This window comes from Amphiura filiformis, chromosome 12 (genome assembly GCF_039555335.1).
Source record: "Amphiura filiformis chromosome 12, Afil_fr2py, whole genome shotgun sequence".
NCBI classification, from domain to species: domain Eukaryota; kingdom Metazoa; phylum Echinodermata; class Ophiuroidea; order Amphilepidida; family Amphiuridae; genus Amphiura; species Amphiura filiformis.
The window spans coordinates 1,982,363-2,003,777 of record NC_092639.1 but is presented as its reverse complement, the minus strand read 5'-3'; the positions used below and the strand labels follow the sequence as shown (position 1 = coordinate 2,003,777).

General features: G+C 37.5%; 1 protein-coding gene across 1 annotated transcript in view; it reads right to left on the bottom strand.

Moving 5' to 3' along the window:
• LOC140165642 (inositol-3-phosphate synthase 1-A-like) overlaps positions 1 to 15,876 on the bottom strand; it is a 32,845-nt gene extending 16,969 nt beyond the window's left edge. Inside the window, exons 1-3 of the mRNA XM_072188936.1 lie at positions 15,696 to 15,876; positions 3,156 to 3,322; positions 2,221 to 2,382 (exon numbers count right to left, since the gene is read on the bottom strand). Of these exons, the coding sequence (XP_072045037.1) occupies positions 2,221 to 2,382; positions 3,156 to 3,269 (276 nt within the window). The 5' untranslated portion in view covers positions 3,270 to 3,322; positions 15,696 to 15,876. The remainder of the gene's footprint in view (positions 1 to 2,220; positions 2,383 to 3,155; positions 3,323 to 15,695) is intronic.
• Between the last annotated feature and the right edge of the window lie 5,539 nt (positions 15,877 to 21,415).

The window sequence follows — 21,415 nt, the reverse complement described above, 5'->3', positions numbered from 1 at the left end:
ATATTTTTGATATTTAACAGTACTTGAAGTAAACTTTATAAATCTGATGATTTATATTTAAAGTGTATGTAGGTGGGATGAAACGCCGACGATCAATTGAAAATTTTGACCTTTCGTATTGAAGATATGGATTTTTTTCCCAAAACACCAAACAAAATTAGGTCTTTTTGGGAAAAAATCCATATCTTCAATATGAAAGGTCAAAATTTTCAATTGACCGTCGGCTTTTCCTCCTGCTACATACACTTTAAGAATATATCATTAGATTTATATAATTTACTTCAAGGACTGTTATATATCAAAAATTTGAAAAATATCAAATTTTTATAATTTGTCATAAAATTTGTATTATATTGTGATTTAAAAAAAAAGAAAATTATTTGATATCAGAAAGACATGCTTCAGATTCAGAATGCAATTCGATAGGTCTGAGGTGCTCTCATGTCCCACAAAAATACTGTCGAAACGCAATAAACGCTCATTTTGAATCCCTTAACACATTGCAAACACTTTCTTCAAGCTAGGGGTAGGGCTTTGGGGAAATAACAAAAATATCTGGGGGCCTCCCCGATTTGATGATGTGTTGACAAACACTTTGCAATTGCAATTTTACACAGAAATGAATGGTAAAAAAATAACACAATAACAAATAAGGCCAAAAAAAAAAAAAAGGTTTGTCTCAAAGCTGACGAGAAATTTAAAACAAATGCGAATGCGATTTTTTTTTTTTTTTTTTTTCCCGACTTTTTTCATGGTATTTTGTAGGCCCCAAAATACTGAAAATAATAAAAAATAAAAAAAAATATATATATTGCCTACCTGGCCCTCTGTTGATCAGATTAGGTCAGTTTAGATTGTCATGTAATTTGTGAACAACTCACTGAACTGCCGGCCCGGCGTGAGTCGAAGAAAAAGTGACAAAAATTTGACCATGAATTATGTTTTATAGTCAAAATATTCCACTAATTCGATTAATATGTGACCGTCCACGGCGAATGAGCCGTAAATTCCTCCCCCGGTCAATTTTGTTTTATTTCGTGTTTAAATAATAAACATCATAAACTTAAAAATGGTATATCATTTGACTTCAAACGATATCCAGAAGCGTAGTTATGGTTAGTTAAACTTTGCTCCTTCAAGAAAATTATAGCTTTTTTAGTTTCTATGTGTGTCTCTTTTTCCACATTGCTGGCAATAAATATCAAACAGTCATAATTGGCGGTCATTTCAAATAATCCCCAAGTCAACGAGGTTTAAGAAGGTTATCTCATTGTTAATTGTTGGTTATGCATACCTATACAAATAACCCACCACTTGAAAAGGATTTAGCAAAAGCAAACAAAGACCAGAGCTATTAAAAGTTCTATAGCCATCTAAGGTAGAAGCTTATTATCCACTTCAATAATAGGATTATTGATTGGTGTTGTGACTATCCAAATAAGACAGATGTCGCGCCAGCTTACGTGACCGATGAATACGACCTTCGTACACATTTTACACCATAACTCAGAATACAATTTAGGGAATTTACGGCTCGTTTGTGCTGCCGAGTCACATATAATGATATTTGGCCTAAACTTGAACTCATTTGAAATGAAATGTCAGTTTTATTGAGTTTTTACACTCATCCATGTGCTTGCAATGCTGTTGAATTCTGCACTTTGCAGTCTTTGGCGATGTTGGAACTGCATTTTATTGAATTCGGCGAACTTTTATGGCATAAAGCAACATTTTTATAGTAAGTGCACTGCTTGGAAACTTTCTTAAAAAGCGAGATAGATGGTTTAGAATCACGGCGAGAAAATTTTGAGAAAAAAGTCTGATTTTCGCCGATTTTTTTCTGGAAAAAACTATAAAAATTTTTTTTTTGAAATAAAAAAAAATTCCGCATTTGTTTTTTGTCAAATCTAGGATTTTACAAACGCTGCGTCAGCTTTGAGACGAACCTTTTTTTTTTTTTTGGCCTAATAAGGACCTCCCTCACCGATTTTTTAAAAAGTCCGGACGATATACATGTTATTTTTGTTACTTGGCCTTAATGTTGAGAAAGACCACTTTTTGTGCAGTTGAAACGTTCCTATTTAAATCAGTTGAGTTTTATAATGACAACCATTTTACACTCAGACCCTCCCCCATACATACACACTTCCAAGGAAACCCTGGCTACACCCCTATAGATTAGATACCCAAAGCAGGAGGTTTACCCTTAAATGCGCTTACCTGGACGCCTTCTTTGGTATTCCACGACATTTTGAGTTTATTTGCTAGCACAGCTGCTGTAACGGTGGTACCGTTATTACCACCCCATCCTACAAGCATACAGCCTAAACGGGGCTTTCTTCTTTGTGTCCTGAAGTTGACTTTGACATCGACAGGTGTTACCTGCAACATGGAATATAAATGGATAGGTTTATTTACAGTATATCAACAGATTAAACATAGCAATACAGAATCAAATCCCAGAATCCATTTTTTGCAGAGATTCTCCTATACTGTGTTACATGCATAGATTTTTAAAGCATGCATACTAAATGGGGGAGTATCTAAAGATTCAATTATAAACTGCTGCTGCCAGATTTCAAGTGGATGCTTATAAGGTGAAACAAAATTCTACCCCTGCAATATACGCACATTATTAACAGTGTCCGAAATAAGGAAAATATGGAGGTTGTCCCGAGGATAACTAAAGCATGAATTTTCTGCTTGTCCTCAAAACATTTTGGTTGCCCCCAAAATATAAATGTCATGTTTTTGAGGGCAAAGAATCCAAATAATGGTTGTCCAGGGGATAAGTACACAGCTCAATATGGTTGTCCCCAGTGATTTTTGGACAAGAGGATAAGTGCTTATTTCGAACACTGCGCACATATAAATATTACATACATGTATATAAAAATAAAATAGATTCAATCAAAATAAATGCAAAAAGCATAAAAGGCGGATACTTTATAGATATACTAAGGATAGCCCATTTAAAGAGGAAGCCCAGTCAGAGCAGTTCTTCTGGGGTGAACCAAACCTGCCTGGTTATCAAATTAATCAGTGACAAGGTTATCTCTGAATTTGGCAGGTGTTAATTGATGCAATAACATTGAAACATTAACACCACTGCAGATCTTTGAGTCAAGACATATTCTGGGTGTATGGTTACTCACCTTGTATTTGCCTGGTTTAGGTTCTTCTACGCGACTCGTTTGGTAGGTGTAGTTGGATTGAATGTGTTCGCGTGTGTACTGAACATTAGGGCTATCAACTGTAAAATCTGCCATGATGAAAAACTGCAGTTAAAATCGCTAGCTGTCAAGGTGTTTTAATAGTACGTCTGGAAAAAAGAAGAAACATCAAATTAACAGATTGATCCTTACAAGTGTTTGCAGTTCAGAAGCGAAGCATTGTGTTTTACATAATATAATCACCATTTCGTATTATACCATTATTTTTATAGATTAAGGTGGTACTACACCCCTTGATAAATTTGTGACTATTTTTGCATTTTTCTCAAAAAATAATAACACACTGGTAACAAAAGTTATGATATTATAGGGGCAAGGAATCCAGTTACTACACTGGAATTTCAGCGACTCAATACAAGCGGTACGTTATAAGAAAAGAGGTACCGCTAGAATGTACCTCATTTCTTAACATAATGAACCACTTGTCTTGAATCACTTAAATTTCAGTGAAGTAACTGGATTCCTTGCCCCTATAATATACATATTTTTTGTTACCAGTGTGTAGTTATTTTTTGAGAAAAATGAAAAATTAGTCACAAAATTTATCAGGGAGTGTAGTACCACCTTAAGCCAAGTGTAAACACGTCTGCATCCAGATAATCCAACCGGTCACTGCAGAGTGCAGACCATTTGGTGTAAATTATGTGGCGTTTTATCATACAGCCTCCAAGTTGCATGACGTGTCAACAATTTACAAGCCATCAGCCAACAGGTCATTTGAATATAAAACATGCATATTTAAAAGGTTGCACTGAACAGCCATGCACAATATACATGACTGGTCAATGTCAAGGTCAACCACTCCCAGCAACCACTGAGATGATCATGACCAAGGCTCAAGCCATTGTTAAAGGGCCAGTCAGTGATCCCAGCAAAAGAGTAAAAAAAAATTAAAATTGAGTATTATTGTTGTTTAGTGTTGTTGTTTCAGCCCTCTTTACAACATAACTCAAGAACCACAGGACCTACAAAAGTATATCTGTGATATTTGAATTCTTCCAACACGCTCGCTATGAATTGAGCAATTGATGCAATTTTCGCCAAAGCTCCCTAGCATTCGCAAGATGCTGTGAACTACCAAATCGCAACAGTTTAAAATAGTTGCTAACCTTAAATACACACAAGTTTGCAGGCTTAAGTTGGCACATAATTATATATGACCCAGGCCAAATAAATCACCTGCTACCCATATTTCATTTTTACACCTTTGAATAGGGATTTAGAGTTATGATTTAGGTTTAGGATTTAAAAAACCGGGTAGGGTAAGAAACTAGCTAGAATCTCCCGAGTGCAAGAGACAATTGCTATTTTGCGCTTATACCTTTACATTCTCTGCAAAATTGTTGTATTTATAGGTCTATCCTCAGTCCAAGTTGGCAGTCAGATAACACACTCCCGAACAGACTATATAATATTACTGTTAGTCCAGCAAAATACCACAGTTCGGAGCAAGCTACCTACTCTATTTGGCAGTCAGATAACACACTTTGTTAGTCCAGTAGAATACCACAGTTTGTTAATGGAGATATTTCAGTCTGTCACTTTATGAGTCACCAAGACAATGAAGCACTATGTTGGCTTTAACGGTACCTCCTTTGGTGTATGTTCGATGTTCTTCTCCCCAACACACAAGAACCGCAAACCAAAGTTTGAAGACTTCACACAATTCTATACTGGCTATAAAGTTTCACAGCCCTCGCTGTTGTTACTCTTTAAACTGAGTACCTTATATATAAATTTACTCACGGAATTTACCATCATTCTAGCAGGGAAGTGCCATTCTAGAATAATCACCAATAAAATAAATTTACCCACAGAATTTACCAACATTCTAGCACTTTAGCAGGGAAGTGCCATTCTAGAATCATCACCAACTTAAATAGTAATTATTATACACATTACTGCATATTCAGCATCGAAGTTACGTAATGTTACTATGTCAACGGGATCACGCACTCGAGTAATGAACCACGATCAAAACAATCACCACACAAAGTATATGGCACTCGAAGGCATACCAAAATAGCGTGATCCGGTAACCAAGAGAATTACGTAACCACTTCGATGCTGAATTGCATCATTTCTAATAGCTCATTTTACCTCAACACAGGCCAATCAGAACCATTAAATCTGTTTACATGGTTACTGTAATAGCGCCACCACTTCATTTTCCAGAAATTTCTGCATAATACGGTACATGTAGAATAAATTTCTTGTTCACTTTAATACTCATTAGAATTTTTCCATTTCTAGAATATTCCATGTCATGCACAAACAAATAGTGATTAATATCAAAACAAATTGAAAACAATGTCTGATGACAAACTTTTAACCAATATTGGAATCTTTTGGGGGCACATAAACACAGAGGAGCAAAAAAAAAAAGAATTTTTATGCTTTTCTGAATGGAGCAAAGCACAGCCACAGGGAGCAAAACCCGGGGGGGGGGGCACATCACATGTTAAGGTGGTACGGGTATGTGCGGCGCTCAAGGGTCCCTTTTTCAGGCTCTCTGGGAGTTCCTTAAGCCCCACATTTGGATCTGCTCCAGTTCTTTGAGCCTCAATCTCTGACAATTGTAGCTCTTTAAGCTCAAATTTGGAAATAATTTAGAAATTTTTAGCTCAACAGCCTATAATTTGGCCCTAATTTCAGTTCTTCAAGCCCCTATTTTGCCCGAAAATCAGTTCTTAGTTCCCAAAGTTTGGCGCTCCGCGTCGCACACCCCTACCAAAATTCAAGTTGAGTGCCCCCCGGGAGCAAAACACTGCATCACCTATTCCTTTTTGCCCCGTCCCCCCCCTCCGTTCCCATGTAGTTCACCACGTAAACTTGTATGGCTAAAAATTCGGACCAGATAGTATCAGTTTGTGAATGAGGACAACGTATAAGTTTGTTTGTTTGTTTACCCAGGTTGGTCTGTGACTTGAAGGACACATGCTAATCCATGAGAAATCCATGGACCGTTCCAGTTCCCAGGCCCGGGATCAGAGAGTGGGGGGGGTAATAACCTGGGGGTCACTCACTACTTAGATATTTCTCAGTTGATGCCATAGGGTATGGTTTTTGCAGACCTGTGCTACGCCATTTAGGGTAGGATTTTGCATGTGCTTCGCCAGGGGTGCAATTTGGTTATGTGAAAATTTGCCATTAACTAAGGGTGCTTTTCTGAGGTGGTCGGACGCGGGTGGGTAGCACTTTTGTGTGAGAGTGACCCCCCCCCCCCGGTAATAAATTATTGCACAGCCAGGCCATCATAAATAATTATTTGTATTAAATTAATAATATAATTTTTTTTGGCGAAAAATAGTACACAGACTAAATGGAAAATAATGATTCATTTCCAACTGAGACAAAAATACTCAGATTTCCAAATTGTTCCCATCGGAAAAAGCTTGTTATTGGTATTAATTATATAGTACTCCCATTCACAGATTCTAGAAGCCACGATCATCATCATAATAAATCATGCATTCCCTCCACATACACATTTACTGCATGTTTACAGCTGGTTTCTGATTAATCAATATAATTTGCACATGATATACACGTGGGTTTTTTCACGAACGTGATTGGTCAATCATTCACCATACCATTCTACAACGCACAGCCTGTAGTCTATGACCTTCCAAAATCGTACGATGTTTGAATCAATTATGCTAAGTAGCAAGTCATGTGTAGTAAGCTTATAGAAATTAGGATAGCGTAGCATCACTTTCAACCGTACAAACGCACACAAAGACAGTCGAGTCTCACATATTTTAACACGAATTACTCTTCCATACCTGCCCCCCTACTTCAAGCCTCGCATTAAGGCGTTCACACAGCTACCTATCTGCAATAATGATGTAACTTGAACTGCAGTCATATTAAAAATGCCGACACACACCCAACATCGCGATTTACTGTATAATGTGACACGTGTATAAGCCAAATTCAACACTGGGTATCGCGCAGCGCGGAGATCAGCGTAAGTTCAGTTTATAGTCGATCGCTTTAAAATCGCGCGCATGCTCAATGTGCAAAATGAAATCGTTTTTGCATTAGTGAATGAACATACGTGTTATTCACTTTCTGCAAAAGCGATCTACTATGAAAGTACCGACTACAAAATAGCTCTTCGCGAAATTCCCACTCCCAACATGCCATGCAAGACTCGGGCAAGACTGGGCTGAACACTTTTAAAATAGCCTACTTTTAGATTTAAATTGAGGGTTTGAAGTTTTCAACCGAGGATATCAAATACATTTTAATTTTCTTACACTTTCGCTGGGATCACTGAACTTGGGCCTTTAAAGCCAAACAAATCCCAAATTGTTTGCTTTGGTCAAAGGTCCAAAAAGTGAAAATCACCCCTTGGGAAAAAGGTCCACTTTTCAAAATCCACCCCCCCGAATATAGATTGCCTATCTATCAGATCATGCATTTAAAGCCAAACAAATCCCAAATTGTTTGCTTTAGCCTATTGGTCAAAGGTCCAAAAAGTGAAAATCATCCTCGGGAAAAAGGTCCGACTTTTTCAAAATCCACTCCCCCCACCCCCTCCCCGAATATAGATTGCCTATCTATCAGATCATGCATTTCGTTTTTGGACAGCAAGTACCGTAGGCCTACCGTACCGGTATTGAATTAGAAGATAAGGAATTAACCCTGCATAGATAGGGGCCCGGCCTATGATATGAAAATGATGACTCGATTGTTTAAGCTAAGGCTCTAAGGGCTGTGCAATACTATGAGCCCCGGGGGTAAAATTTCCAAACGGCTCGCCAAAAATCGCTTGCCCCCCTCTCGGCCCGCCAAAAATCGCTTGCCCCCCCCTCTCGGCTCGCCAAAAATTCTTTGCCCCCCCCTTGAACATGCCAAATTTTGGGATCCCAAATTGCAAACCTTAAATGGTCTAGATGTATGTTGCGAGCGCAGCGAGCAGGAAAATTTGCATATTTAAGCGTTTCCGTACTGGTTTCCTAAGTCTTTTTAGAGCGTTTTATTAAAAAGGCGCCCCATGAATGTGTGCCAAAAATCGCACCCCTCTCGGCTTGCCAAAATTGCTTGTTGCCCCCCAATTTTACCCTCCCCCCAGGGCTCATAATTATTGCACAGCCCCTAAGGCATGAGCAAGCAAACTGGTAGTCATTTTTCCCCGCCTTTTCCACTCCATGGATGAATGATTCTGGAGAATGACGATTGTTATTCCATTTTTATTTCTTTATCACCATAACTAATCTGTGAACTTGATACCGGAGACATGTAATAAGGTCGAAAAAAATCGTTTGATTTGCGCAAATCATGTAAATCACTTTTCCAGAAAAAATTGTCCTCGAACCGATGTATTTTCAAACATAACAGGAAATTAGAAATAAGATATTTTTATTCTATATAGCATTATCTTGAAAATTCACAGGCAGCCTGAGTCAAAAAGGGGGTTTACTCGTGTTGGATATATGTGATTTCACTTTTCAACGTCTTTTTTTGATACAAATTACAATCTCTATCTTCATCAACAGCAGATCCGTCCAAAATGGACGCTACTCTCTAAAATGTAAAAGAGTGAAAAACTCACTCCCCAAAAGAGTGATATGAAATGTGTTTTTTAACTTTAGAACCACTCTAAAGAGTGAAAACCACTCTAAAAGAGTGAATTTTAACTCTTTCAAAGAGGTAAATGAAGGACAACTCTAAAATGTGTTCTCCTTCATTTAACTCCTTGAATGAGTTGAAATTCACTCTTTTAGAGTGGTTTTCAGTTTTCAACTTTTCACACTTTTTCTTTGAGTGGTTTTAAAGTTAAAAACAAATTTCACTCTTTTTGAGTGGTTTTATCATGTAAGCGACTGGGAGTGATTTTTTTCACTCTTCTACATTTAAAGAGTAGCTGCATGCAGTCTTCCACTTTTATCACGTCCAACATCATTCTCTCATGTTCTGCATGAGGATTGGAAATAAACAGGGATGTAAGTTTTCAGGATTTTTACAGAATTCAGGTTTTTTTGTAGTCCAGATTTACGCAATTTCTTTTATTTTCAGCCCATTTTGGGGCTTTTTAGCCTGAATTTACACGCCTTTTCCCCAATGTTCAGGTTTTTTTCTTCAGGCTTACTTACATCCCTGAATAAAGAAATTCTACAAGAAAGTTATGGAAGAAAAGATCAATATTGAGCGTGAAATGAGACTTCAAAACATGAAAGAAAGAACAATCCGGGAGGGAACAGTGTCACACTTGACAGTTCCTAGCAGATCAGAACTCAGTTTTGTCAATATAAGACTGAGCATCCTTTAACTCCTGCAACGTCCCCGGCAATCCTGGGGAGATGGCAACCAACTGAACATGTGAACTCATCTTTTTCAACGGCTCTTTTCAGAGCCACCCATACTTCTAAAAAGAGAATAATGAAGCTTCAGTTGTTTTATTATGCTGGTTGCATTTTTAATACTATTTTCCACCCTTCCGTAATTTCTTTAAATGAATACTACTCTAGCCACTATATCACAAATAAACTGTACTTTGCATCGTTTCTTTGCATTCCTGTTCCTAGATAGCTGGCCTTTCTTAGATTCACATAACTTGATTTTATTCTCACTCGCTACCTATCCCAGGTTGCTATACGTCATAAACTTAAAAGTGTATATAAAACGCATTATTTTAATACTTATTTCTTTTAATTTCCTTATCAAATAAATTTGTACGTAGCACGGTGGTGCAATTTCACCACACATTGACCATGTTCATGTTGACATAACGTACGCTTTCCAGTGCTTGTTCTATACAACCTTACATTACTCCTTGACTTGCACAAAAATATCTCTGCATATAGGCCATAGGCCTAGGCTTATATGTTTAGGCCGCTTTGGCCTATAGGCCTAGACTATATGTTTTATATTGCCGTATAGGTTATAGGCTATACGTGTGTAGGCTACTTTTTTGGAGGGGGCATAAATGGTGAGGCAGACAAAAGTTTTTAAATAGCAGCGAAAATTAAGGTCCCTGGATCAGTCTCATTTACTTGCGTTGCGTCACAGTTTGTGCGATTTCCCGCGTTTTCCCCAGTGACACCCGTGCCTATAGGCCTATATATCTACTAATACAGACACTACTCACATAGTAGTTTTCCATACATGGTCGAATGATTCCAGAGAATTTTATTGTTATTCCTTATACATTTCAATTTATCACGATAATTGATCAGTGAACTTGACCGGAGACGTGCAATTACCGTTCCAGCGAAAGTAATAGATAGGTGCCTAGATCATCGATCTCATTAATTCGTGTTCGGTCACATATTAATATGGTACTATACACGGTAGTTTTCCATTCCATGGAAGAGTGATTCGAAAAATAATTATTAGTCCTTGTATATTTCTTTATTTAAGCGAATATATTCTGACGATGAACCCGGGCGATGAACTTAACCGGAGACAGGCAATTATTGTATAGTCTCGGGCCACGACTGCACCCCATTCGTTAGGAACAACATGCGTGCAGAATCTGGCTGTGAAGCCTTTGGTGCACAGCCCATTTTACACTAAATCATCGTGGTCATGATCATCGGGCCAATTTTATCTTTCATTTTTTGTCATAGGGGCACTTCGGCTCACCCCCTTCCCCGGCTGACTACGCTACTACATAAACAGTGAAGAAGACCAGCAGCGTAGCCAGCGGGGGAAGGGGCAGAGTGCCCCCATGACAAAAAATGAAAGAAAAAAGTGCCCCTCTGACAAAAAAAAATCAATGAGAAAATCCGGAGGGCAAAGGAAAAGAAAAAGGGCAAGGAGTCCTTTTTCCACCAAAGTTCACCCCAATCCTGGGCCAAAATAGGATAAAATACAAAACAACTTTCGCTAAAATAGTGTAAAAAATACAAAATTTTTGCTCGCTTCGTGCGCACATTACCCCAATAAAGCCTAGGAAGCTCGAAGACATGTAAGGTCTTTATTAAACACAAAACCGGCATATGTATTACAGTATTGTATGATGCAACTATACATTTTTTTCGTCTGTGCCCCCCGAAATTTAATTTTGCCATCTCTGACCAAGAAAGCTGGCTACGCCCCTGGTACAGACTAGCAGCGGAAATGAGGTCCCTGGATCGTAGCTACGGTACCATGTGTCCTTTTAAACATAGACCATTTAAAAATGGTCTATGTTTTAAAGCCCAAAACATACGGAACATTTTAAGTGCCATCCAGTTGACGAGATTATTATTGCCAATTGCGTTATCATGATGGTTATGAGATTATTATTTCATAACACGTATGCGTTTTCAGAATATTTCTGTGTTTGCTGGGCCCAGTAGCGTATCATATAGATTTTGTTCATATTCTTGCCTATATTTTGTACACAAATCATTGCCAATCAAGCCAATTAAATAGATTAGGCCTATGTCATAATGATTTTTTATACTAACGCTACAGTTTGAGTTGCAGAATACAGCAAAATATGAAAGAAAATGCATAAATTTTTTCCTACCATATTTTGTCTATATCAAAAACAATTAGTGCCGTTGGTTTTAACAAATTTATTTTAATTGATCATCATATTCACCAGGTCACTTGTTGCCATGGTAGCAGGACTCAGTATCACTCAGTTTTCAAAAGTCTGGAATTTTCCATTTAATTAATTCATATGCTAAAGACAAAAACATCTGCCCATTCGAGCATCTGCTAATCATGCATTTATTTTTATTATTATTATTATTATTATTATTATTATTATTATTATCATCATCATTATAGTAGGCCCATATTATCATATCATCATTTATATCATCAAATTTGCAAAAATGTATAGCATTAGCAATTTAGTTCTGTAGCTAGGGGGTTTCGGTGACAACTGGTATTTTAACAAAGTAAGATATGCCATATATACTATTTCCACGATGCAAATTGTTATTGATAATAAACGGTACTATATACCGTAGGCCTAGCCCTTAAGAGGCATTCAGTGATGCGTCAATCACACACTACACTATACTATGATTCAAACATATGTCATTATTTTTGCACTTTAATTTTAGGATATTTACTAATGTAGTAATTAACCCATGCCCTCCCTATCCCAGAAGTTAGAAATTACTATGTCAAGCGAGTCAAAGGTACCTAAGGCCGTGTAAAATTAATATTTTGGTTCTCGTCCCTCCCTCCTCAATTTCTGGGATTTGTCAGATTTTTTTTTTTTTTTTAGATTTTTCAATTTTTTAGACTTTGGAATGATTTATGAAATCTTCATACATATAAATAAGTTTATTAGAGAACAAGCATCACTTCCAAGTCTTTTTGTGGTACTCTAGGGGTTTATCCTCAGAATCTCACATTTGAAAAAAAAAAAAAAAAAGAGCCTCATCGTTTCCTCGAGCACTGTTGGAGAGGACCGAAAACTACTGACAATGCTAATTTTACATTGAAAAAAAAAAAAAAAAAAAAACACCTCCCTCCCTCATCAATTCATGAAAATCCTCTGGACGAGAACCAAAACATTAATTTTATACGGCCTAATTATTAATGCCCATAGAAAGGAATTCATGTGCAAATCCAATTGGGGGTGGGTGCGATCTCATAATTGCGTTATTATTTCGGAAAAGAAAATGGTATATAGAGGTGTTTCCCTAATTTATGAATCATTTTATTCATATGCAAAGTTAGGGGGATGTCATTTTATTCGGAAAGGGGGGGGTCATGGATATGCGGGCTAAACTTTTTTTGGTCCAAGTAAAAATTCTATGAGTCTATGACCCCCCCCCCCCCCAGTATCATGACCCACCCCCTTCCGAAGAAAATGACAGCCCCTTAAGCCAATGGAACTCGATTATTAGTTTCCGATGTTTGAAAAAACAGACGAGGTCGCTATTTCATTATTCATTATTCGGTCTCTTTTCATTATCCATTATGTCAACAAAATCAATGATTTTATGAACAGCTTTATCCAAATTTAGGTTCCCCACCAGTACCAAAGTATATATTGTTGATGAAAGACCATCTCAAAACCGGTATTAATGCTTAGATCATCTTTACAGACATTTTGCAACAGATTGAGAAAAGATTTGAATTTATTTTCATTAAAATGAAAAGAAATTTGCCATTTTTGTAATCACTAGAAACATGATGAGGTAATCCTTAAATTTCCATTATTTACTACATCCTCTACCCCTACAACTAAGAAAAACTGCTGATTATGATCAGCAGGGGATGTCAGACATTTTGAGAGTTTCAATTTTGATTATTTCCATTTCAATTTTCAGATCATTGCCTTTTTTATGAAAATAATGAAAGTTTTGGTCAAATTGAAAAAGTGATGCGGGAGGTCAATAGGAAACTAACAATCGAGTTCCATTAGCCTTACAAGATCTTGAACCCGACATCGCGACATGCAATGTCCTTTTTAAAGAAATTTCTTGAATTTGGATCACGTGTGGGTGGGGTTGGTTGGGGTGTGGAGCGTGTTTAAAGGCCTATTCAGCGATTTGCTCATTTGCAGAAAATCAATCAAATTGGGTTTTTGCACCTGGTTAATAGGAAATTTTTTTAATATCCTTCACTTGCAATTACAATATTAATACACATTTTTTTACACTTTCGCCAGGACCACTAAATGCGCCTTTAATTTTTGACCCATATAATATGATCACTGTGTCGGCATTTTCAAGGTCTTTTGAAGGTGACGTGGAGTTCAAGTATCAGCTTGGCAGATCAGGCAGACAGCATACATTGTGTTGAATTCATTGTACGTACCTGAAGTATTACCGTGTTCAGAAATACCTTGGTGGAGGGTTGGTGGGGAGCGGTCCCGGGGAGCGGTGGGGAAAACGATATAGGGGGGGGGGGGGCAAAAGCCGGCAAACATCGGAAGTAAGGCAATTGGACCAAAAGTGTAATTATTGCACTATATATGCACACAATAATTACGCTAGTTTCATGCGTTTAGGCACAACTTTTTACCATGTTTTTGGAAAGGGACCCGGTAGGCCCATGGCCCCAGAGCTGCATGGCCCCTATGTGGGACAAATAGCCTATAGGCCCTACATGGTATATGAATTAGGCCTACTTTTGAAATTGACAAAAACATGAAGCTACATGACAAAATGTTATGAGATACTGCATTACTGACCTACATGTAGCCCCCCCATACCGTTGCACGATTGGGAGTTTTAATTTCGCGCTTCGCGCAGGAGGGCAACAACCCATTCTGCACCCACCTCATGCTACTATATAGGCTATTACAGGAGACCATCAGGTATCTTCATTATTTTGCGCGCAGCAAGTCATATCATATTAGTGAGCCTATAAGATTTAGCAAAATAACTTGGCAAATCCACCGGAAATGGGCTCAGAGTAAAAAATTTGAGGTTTTAAAACCAAGTCAAAGGAAACGTAGGCCTACACACTAGGTACGGGCCTAAAGTTCTGAACGCTCCCTAACTGAAGTTGGTTGCCAGCTGTAGGCCTACGCAATTTCGAAAGCAGCTAAACATATATTATTTCCAAAAATAGAACCAGACTATTCATGTATACCCACACAATTATTCACAAATGTCTATTTCAGCCCAGGTTTTCCAGGTGCGGGCACGAAACACCGGGCAAAAAAACTTGTCTCATCGCTCACCGTGCTCACGCTCCGCGATCATCCAACGGAGGCAATCAGATAATTAAAAGCACGGTTTTTGCAATATTCGTTTATCTCTTGAAAATAAATCCCAGACATATGTTTCCGAGGAGGATATAATTTTTAGAAAGGTTTGTCTTTACACCTGTAGCTGTATGGCTAATCAGGAAAACTCAAGAGAAGCTTAGAGGAAAGGGCCGGGGAAAGTTTTGAAATGTGCCCGGGAAGAATCCCAAAATGGTTCTAACCTTCCCGGCAATACACCCGGCGATACCTTGTGAGTTCTTCGATGATGATGTTCGTGAACCATTATAGTCTTAAATTGCCTAAAACAAGTGTTAAAATATTAACATGAACACTTTTTAAACACTTGCGCCCTATATGTTAACAAAACGAACACATGCATATATAACGATAGTGAAGTCAAGTTCCCGGTGAAGTTTTAAAATTAGGCCTATAGTTATACTAATATTAAAATTATGTAGGCCTAAACCATGAAACAACAGTAGGCCTATGTATTGTGTAACACGAGTAATAAAATTGTAAATATTATGTTAAAAATTAGTGTTGAAGTCAAATGTTTATAATAAATGTAGGCCTATATAAATGAAAGGATTTAGATTAAACGTTAATATTTGAACGGACGATGTGTTATAATAAAGGTGTTAAAGTTAATCAAATATAGAGTGTAAACAAAAATTGACAGAACAGCCCAAGGCCTAAATTATACCAGTAAGAATCAAGAGTGCCACTCCCACTTTTCTGGACCCTTATTTTTCTAAGACGTGCCACTCCCCCTGGTTACGCCCTTTCATTTAAGCATTTAAGGTAGCTATAGACAAAAATAAAATAAATGTAGGCCTACTCACCAAAAGACAAAATATTGCAGAACAAACAGGTACTTGCAGATGGTTGCCCGAATGTGCAAATAATAAAATGTCAGTAATGTCCACAGGATATAGAAGTTTCAAACTATGATATGCAAGTGGCCACAGCTACTGTGTGTGCATGGTATATATATGGTGCTTCAATAAATTCCCAAGTGGCAATGGTGCACCTTAATTTTTATACCGCATTTTTGTACTGTTTTACTAATCAGTATTTTTCCATGACATTTTGTGCCTCGCCTCCCCCTTTAATAATCTGGGCCTCGTGCTATATTCAAATGTCCCCTCAGGGCCTACCCTGGTAAAATAATTATGAGTTTTATATATAAAATAATGCAAAATATTAAATGTGTATGCTAGTAAATAAATGCTAGTAATTTTCCACGATTTGCTTTAATGGGCCTGCTCATGCTATACATGCTATACATGATAGCACTAATCTGGCAGGTCAATGTCAACATACAAGGTGTCCCAGTAAACATAATACCCAAATTTGAACCATTTTTCTCTTTAAAGGGACGCATCATTTGACTTGGGAGCTTGAAGTTGAGATCAGGGATCAGTGCAATTTTTTTCGTCACCAAAGACGGTGATTTGTTACATCTCTGGATACATATATATATATTTTGCATTAGGTATTCCCGCAAGCGTTTAATTATTTTCACGCATTATTGTATAGGCTACTCCTATCGGTTGTGGCGGGTTGTGTGGTGTGCGGGTGTTCGTCTGCACCTCCCCAAAAGCAAAAAAATCAGGTTTTTTACGCTTTTTTGGTCAAAAAAGGTCCAAATTTGGGGAAGAAAGTCCACTTTTCACAAAATCGCCCCTCCCCTTGGAAAAAAGTCCACTTTTTCAAAATCAGCACCCCCCAAAAAATCCTGCGTACGGGCCTGAATGTACACTGTTAGGTGGGGATTTAAAAAAATCTAATACATCAAATACGGGGTTTTTAAGTGTTGGTGGGCAGGGTTTTTTTTAAAGTGATAGTGGGGAAAGTCAAATTTTCTAAGGTCATTCAATGAATGTACAAATGTATTGGGGTTAAAGAACTGTGCCCTGATAGATGAACATGTTGTGGATCCTATTCAGTCCAGTTGGAAGGATTTGATCCTCAAGTTCTGTGTCAAATTGGAATCAATTTCAGAGATTGTTTTGCTAGGAACTTCAGCACAGCAAAATTGTGCAAAGTTTGTGGAAATGGTTGTCACCATGTTGAACTCTTTTGTTGCAAGTTTGCACATTCCCTATTGCCAATCACAAGCAATTATCTGTCATTTCTCTGGATCATGACACACGATGAGATAACTATCCAGTTTCTCTGTCAGATACGCTGATGACAGAAACTGACAAAGTTGTGTGTGTTTTCTGCACTACACTGCAAAAACAAGTGTTTATATTTAAACACCATATTGTGTTTATAAGAGCAACACTTAATAAACACATAATTCATGTTAATGGTCTAATGTTCATAAATTAACACTTGGTGTTATATTACAAACATTAATGTTTGTAATATAACACCAAGTGTTAATTTATGAACATTAGTGTTAGAACATTAACATGAATTATGTGTTTATTAAGTGTTGCTCTAATAAACACAATATGGTGTTGAAATATAAACACTTGTTTTTGCAGTGTAGTATAGAGAGAAAGGAAGGTATACTTGTTGCTGTTTTCACAACTTCTACCAATTTTCACAAGAAGCACTCACTTTTACTAGTGCTTTCTTAAAGGATTTCCCCAAATTCAATTGAGCGCATGAGCCTTTTTTAAATATGGCGGGCACAAAAGGAGAGGGCGTACTTTGATTTAGGTAAAGTGAATACAGGTGCATATGAGTAAGTAATTAAGGTTTATAGTATAAGTAGGTAAGTAAGTAAGTAAGTAAGTAAGTAAGTAAGTAAGTAAGTAAGTAAGTAAGTAAGTAAGTAAGTAAGTAAGTAAGTAAGTAAGTAAGTAAGTAAGTAAGTAAGTAAGTAAGTAAGTAAGTAAGTAAGTAAGTAAAGCACTGCAAAATTGTGTCTTACCTGAGGACACTATTTTAAGACGCGACTTTGAAGCCACTTTTTAGCCATGTCCTTATGCAAGTCATGTCTTGCATGGAGACATGGCTTGTGGAAAGAAGTTTGAGCTATGTCTTTATCCAAGACATGACTAGCTACAAGACATCAACAAAGTAAGTAGCTAGCCTTAAAGGAGTATTTCGTGATCCTAGCATCCTCTTTTTATGACATTTTCCAGTACATATCCACGAAAAAACCATATTCCCAAAATTTCAGTTGATTCCGATTTTGCGTTTGCGAGTTATGAATGATTTTGTGTATTACACGGCTCCATAGACAATACGTTGTAATTTCGTTCTGGTGCACCAGAACGAAATTAAAATTTCGCGATATCTTTGCTAAACGAATTAATCTGCAAGAAATATTTTGTACATAAACATTATGTAGCCAGAGTAGTCCAGTGATATAAAAATCTCAACTTTTTTTGAGAAAAGTGGGGGGATGAGGCTGTGGATCACGAAGTGCCCCTTTAAGTCATGTCTTAATTATAGGATCAGAATGGGACATGTCTTACTTCATGTCCTAATTAAAGACACATTATTGAGTTAGTGACTTCAAACAAGTCATTATGCTTCGAGTCGTGTCTTATCGCAATTTCCTATGTCTCTACTAGACATGACTCATAATTATGCATAAAAGTCATGTGATATGTGGTTATGATATGTGACTTGCACAAAGACGCTAAATTAAGACATGTCTTCTGAAGTAAGTAGGCCTAAGTAAGTAAGTAACATATACACTATTATATAGGCTGGTACCATTTCATGGTTCAGCAAAAAATTCTCCATTCAACATTTTGATGCTGACTCAAAGTGACTATTGTATACATGCACGTATTCTCAATTTACTAATCTGCTTAACCTATCAAAATGTAGTTTCATTTCACCCGGGAGTTTTCTATTTTTATTGGCAATGCGAATTAACTCAAAGTCAAGGTCGCGGTCGTTTCGCATGCATCGACTGTGTGCCGGCTTTTCCCTGATCATCAGAGCGCATCGACTCCATCGTATATCACGTTTCACTCCGTATATGCATGACCTTCATGACGTAACTGCATGCATCCTTTTATCTCCGCGCCAAGTTCGCCGCCAACGTTCACGTTCAGTGCACAAATGTCAAATAAATTTCACCAGGCACTTGGAATTTTGAGCGTAATTTGATGAATTTGTTTTAACATTTTGGTTAATTAAATATACAAAACAGTAATGTCAATATTTGTTTTGAAAAGTAGCCTGTAGCTCCTACCCGGGGGGTACTCAAGTTTGGTTTGGTAAGGACGTGCCGCTGAGAATTTGAAAGTGGAGTCATTAATATACCAATTTTTCAAGAAATTTGGACCCATTGATATACCAAAAGTCAAAATTTTCGGCCAAATTTAACCCAAATTGTCTTAGTTTTTACACATTTTTCCAAAATTTTGGGACAATTTTGAAAATTTTAGCTAGATTAAGGAAAAATTGAGCTATTTTGACAAAAGGGCCCATTCATATACCAAAATAGGCTTTGAAAAAGGGGTCATTGATATACCAAAAGGCTGAAAATGCTACCCATATTTGCGGCACGTCCCCCGTATGGTCATTTTGTACTGAGTACCCCCAGTGGTGTAACTAGGGTTAGTAGCGCCCGGGGCAAGAAACAAAATTGGCGCCCCTACCCCCTCCCCACCTCCCCATCATCCAAGAATATCTTAGAAGCGGGCAGTGCGGGCGCCCAGGGCCAAGGATAAGTGCCCCCATTTGTTCAATAATTTCGCGTGGAGCGCGCGAAATTTTGGACAAATAAGGCCTATCACTAATTAAGTTTGGTTACTAGAAGTTGAATATCGGACTTAAAATGTTCTTTCAATTGATTTTGGGTTGAAATGGGCGCGAAGCGCGCGAACATTTTGACTTTCATCGACTAAAAGAGGCGCAGAATCGATGCTGAATTGGTCAATTTGGCGCCCCCTAATGGTAGCGCCCGGGGCACGTTGCCCCCTCTGCCCCCCCGCTAGTTACGCCACTGAGTACCCCCCCGGAGCTCCTACCTATATTTGGTTTGCGAGGCATTTTATCTAAGATAGATCAGTAAATGTTTATGTATGTTAAAGGGGCATTTCGTGGTTCTGCAGCCTCATCCCCCACTTTTCTAAGGAAAAGAATTTTTACACCACGTCTAAAACATATAGGGAGGCAGAGGGGGGGGGGGGGGGCTACGCTAGTCTTGCTTCGTTCGCTTGGCAAAAATATCATCAAATTTTACAACCCAGAACGAAATTAAAACACATTGGCCTCCCGGGGTGGCCTGTGGAGTAGACTTCTCCGTAGTCCACTTGCCCATTTTGCATACTCTGCCTATTACATAAAACTCTGATTTATATTGATTTGTGTGCAACTGATAGATTTTCACATCTGTATCTGATCTTTTCAGTCACCGCACTCCCTCTGTTTGTTAGCTTCCCAAGATTTTCGGGGTTCGCTATCAATAAACTGGTAGATTCCAAAATCAGAATTGTTCAGTATTAAAGTGAGCCATTATAATTATGCAAGATAATGTTGCATTCAACTAGTTTTATTGTCACTAATCATCTGATATTTTTAACTCTTTATGACCATTTTACTATTGAATTTCTTTAATTTTAATAAACATCAGTATAATTTTGAGTTCAACGAAATGGGTTCATCATGACTAATAATAACATATTTTTAATAAAATTCGACTATGGCATAGTCTACCTGTGGAGCAGTCTATATGCGATATGCCTACATAACTCGCAAACGCAAAATCGGATCAACTGAGATTTTGGGGATACTCTTTCATCTGTGGAAGCTTGTGGATATCTATTGAAAATGTCATAAAAAGAGAATAGCAGTTTACTCATGTACGGAGCCCCTAGGGGACATTGTAAAAAATATTTTACAGAACAAAAAAATTTTTCATTTTAACAATTCGTTCAAACGAATTAATACTTCGTTCAAACCAAATAATAATTCGTTCAAACGAAATAATAATTCGTTCAAACGAAATAATAATTCGTTCAAACGAATTCTCATGCATGTTTCTTATGAGTGTTATTTGTTTTTACACAGCCGTGACATTAGTCACGGCTGTGTCTTTTTGATATTTGTTTTTTCAAGACAAATTCTTAAGTAGGGTAAAGAGTGTATTTATCTATTTTTATCCATCTATGATTTTCTCATATCCCTGGATTAACATAGAAAACTTTATTTCTATTCAACAAAATCATCCCGGCAAATCATTTTATCGCCAATATCCAATGCTCCTTGAGCACAAAATCGATTTTTACTTTACGTAATGCTGAACTACGGAGGTAACTAAGGGCCATGTGGTTCACTTTGTAACTCAGGATGTCGAGATCACGAGATCCTCGGTCTTGTGTTCCTGACAGCTTGAAATAAAGGAATAGTAAATATATAAAATAAAGAACAAATAGTTAAGACAACTCAGGATCTTTAGAACTCATGAAATCTGTTCTGGTGTTGTTGTTTTTATTTTATATTAAGTGGTTGGCCTGATTTGATTGTTTAGACAAGATAGCAATTAGGGGTCCTGTCAGCAATTGCTGATTTGCTAACAACTTTAAATCCGCCACTGCATGCCCCCAGCAGAAGTTGAAAATGTTTTGAAAATGAAGGCACA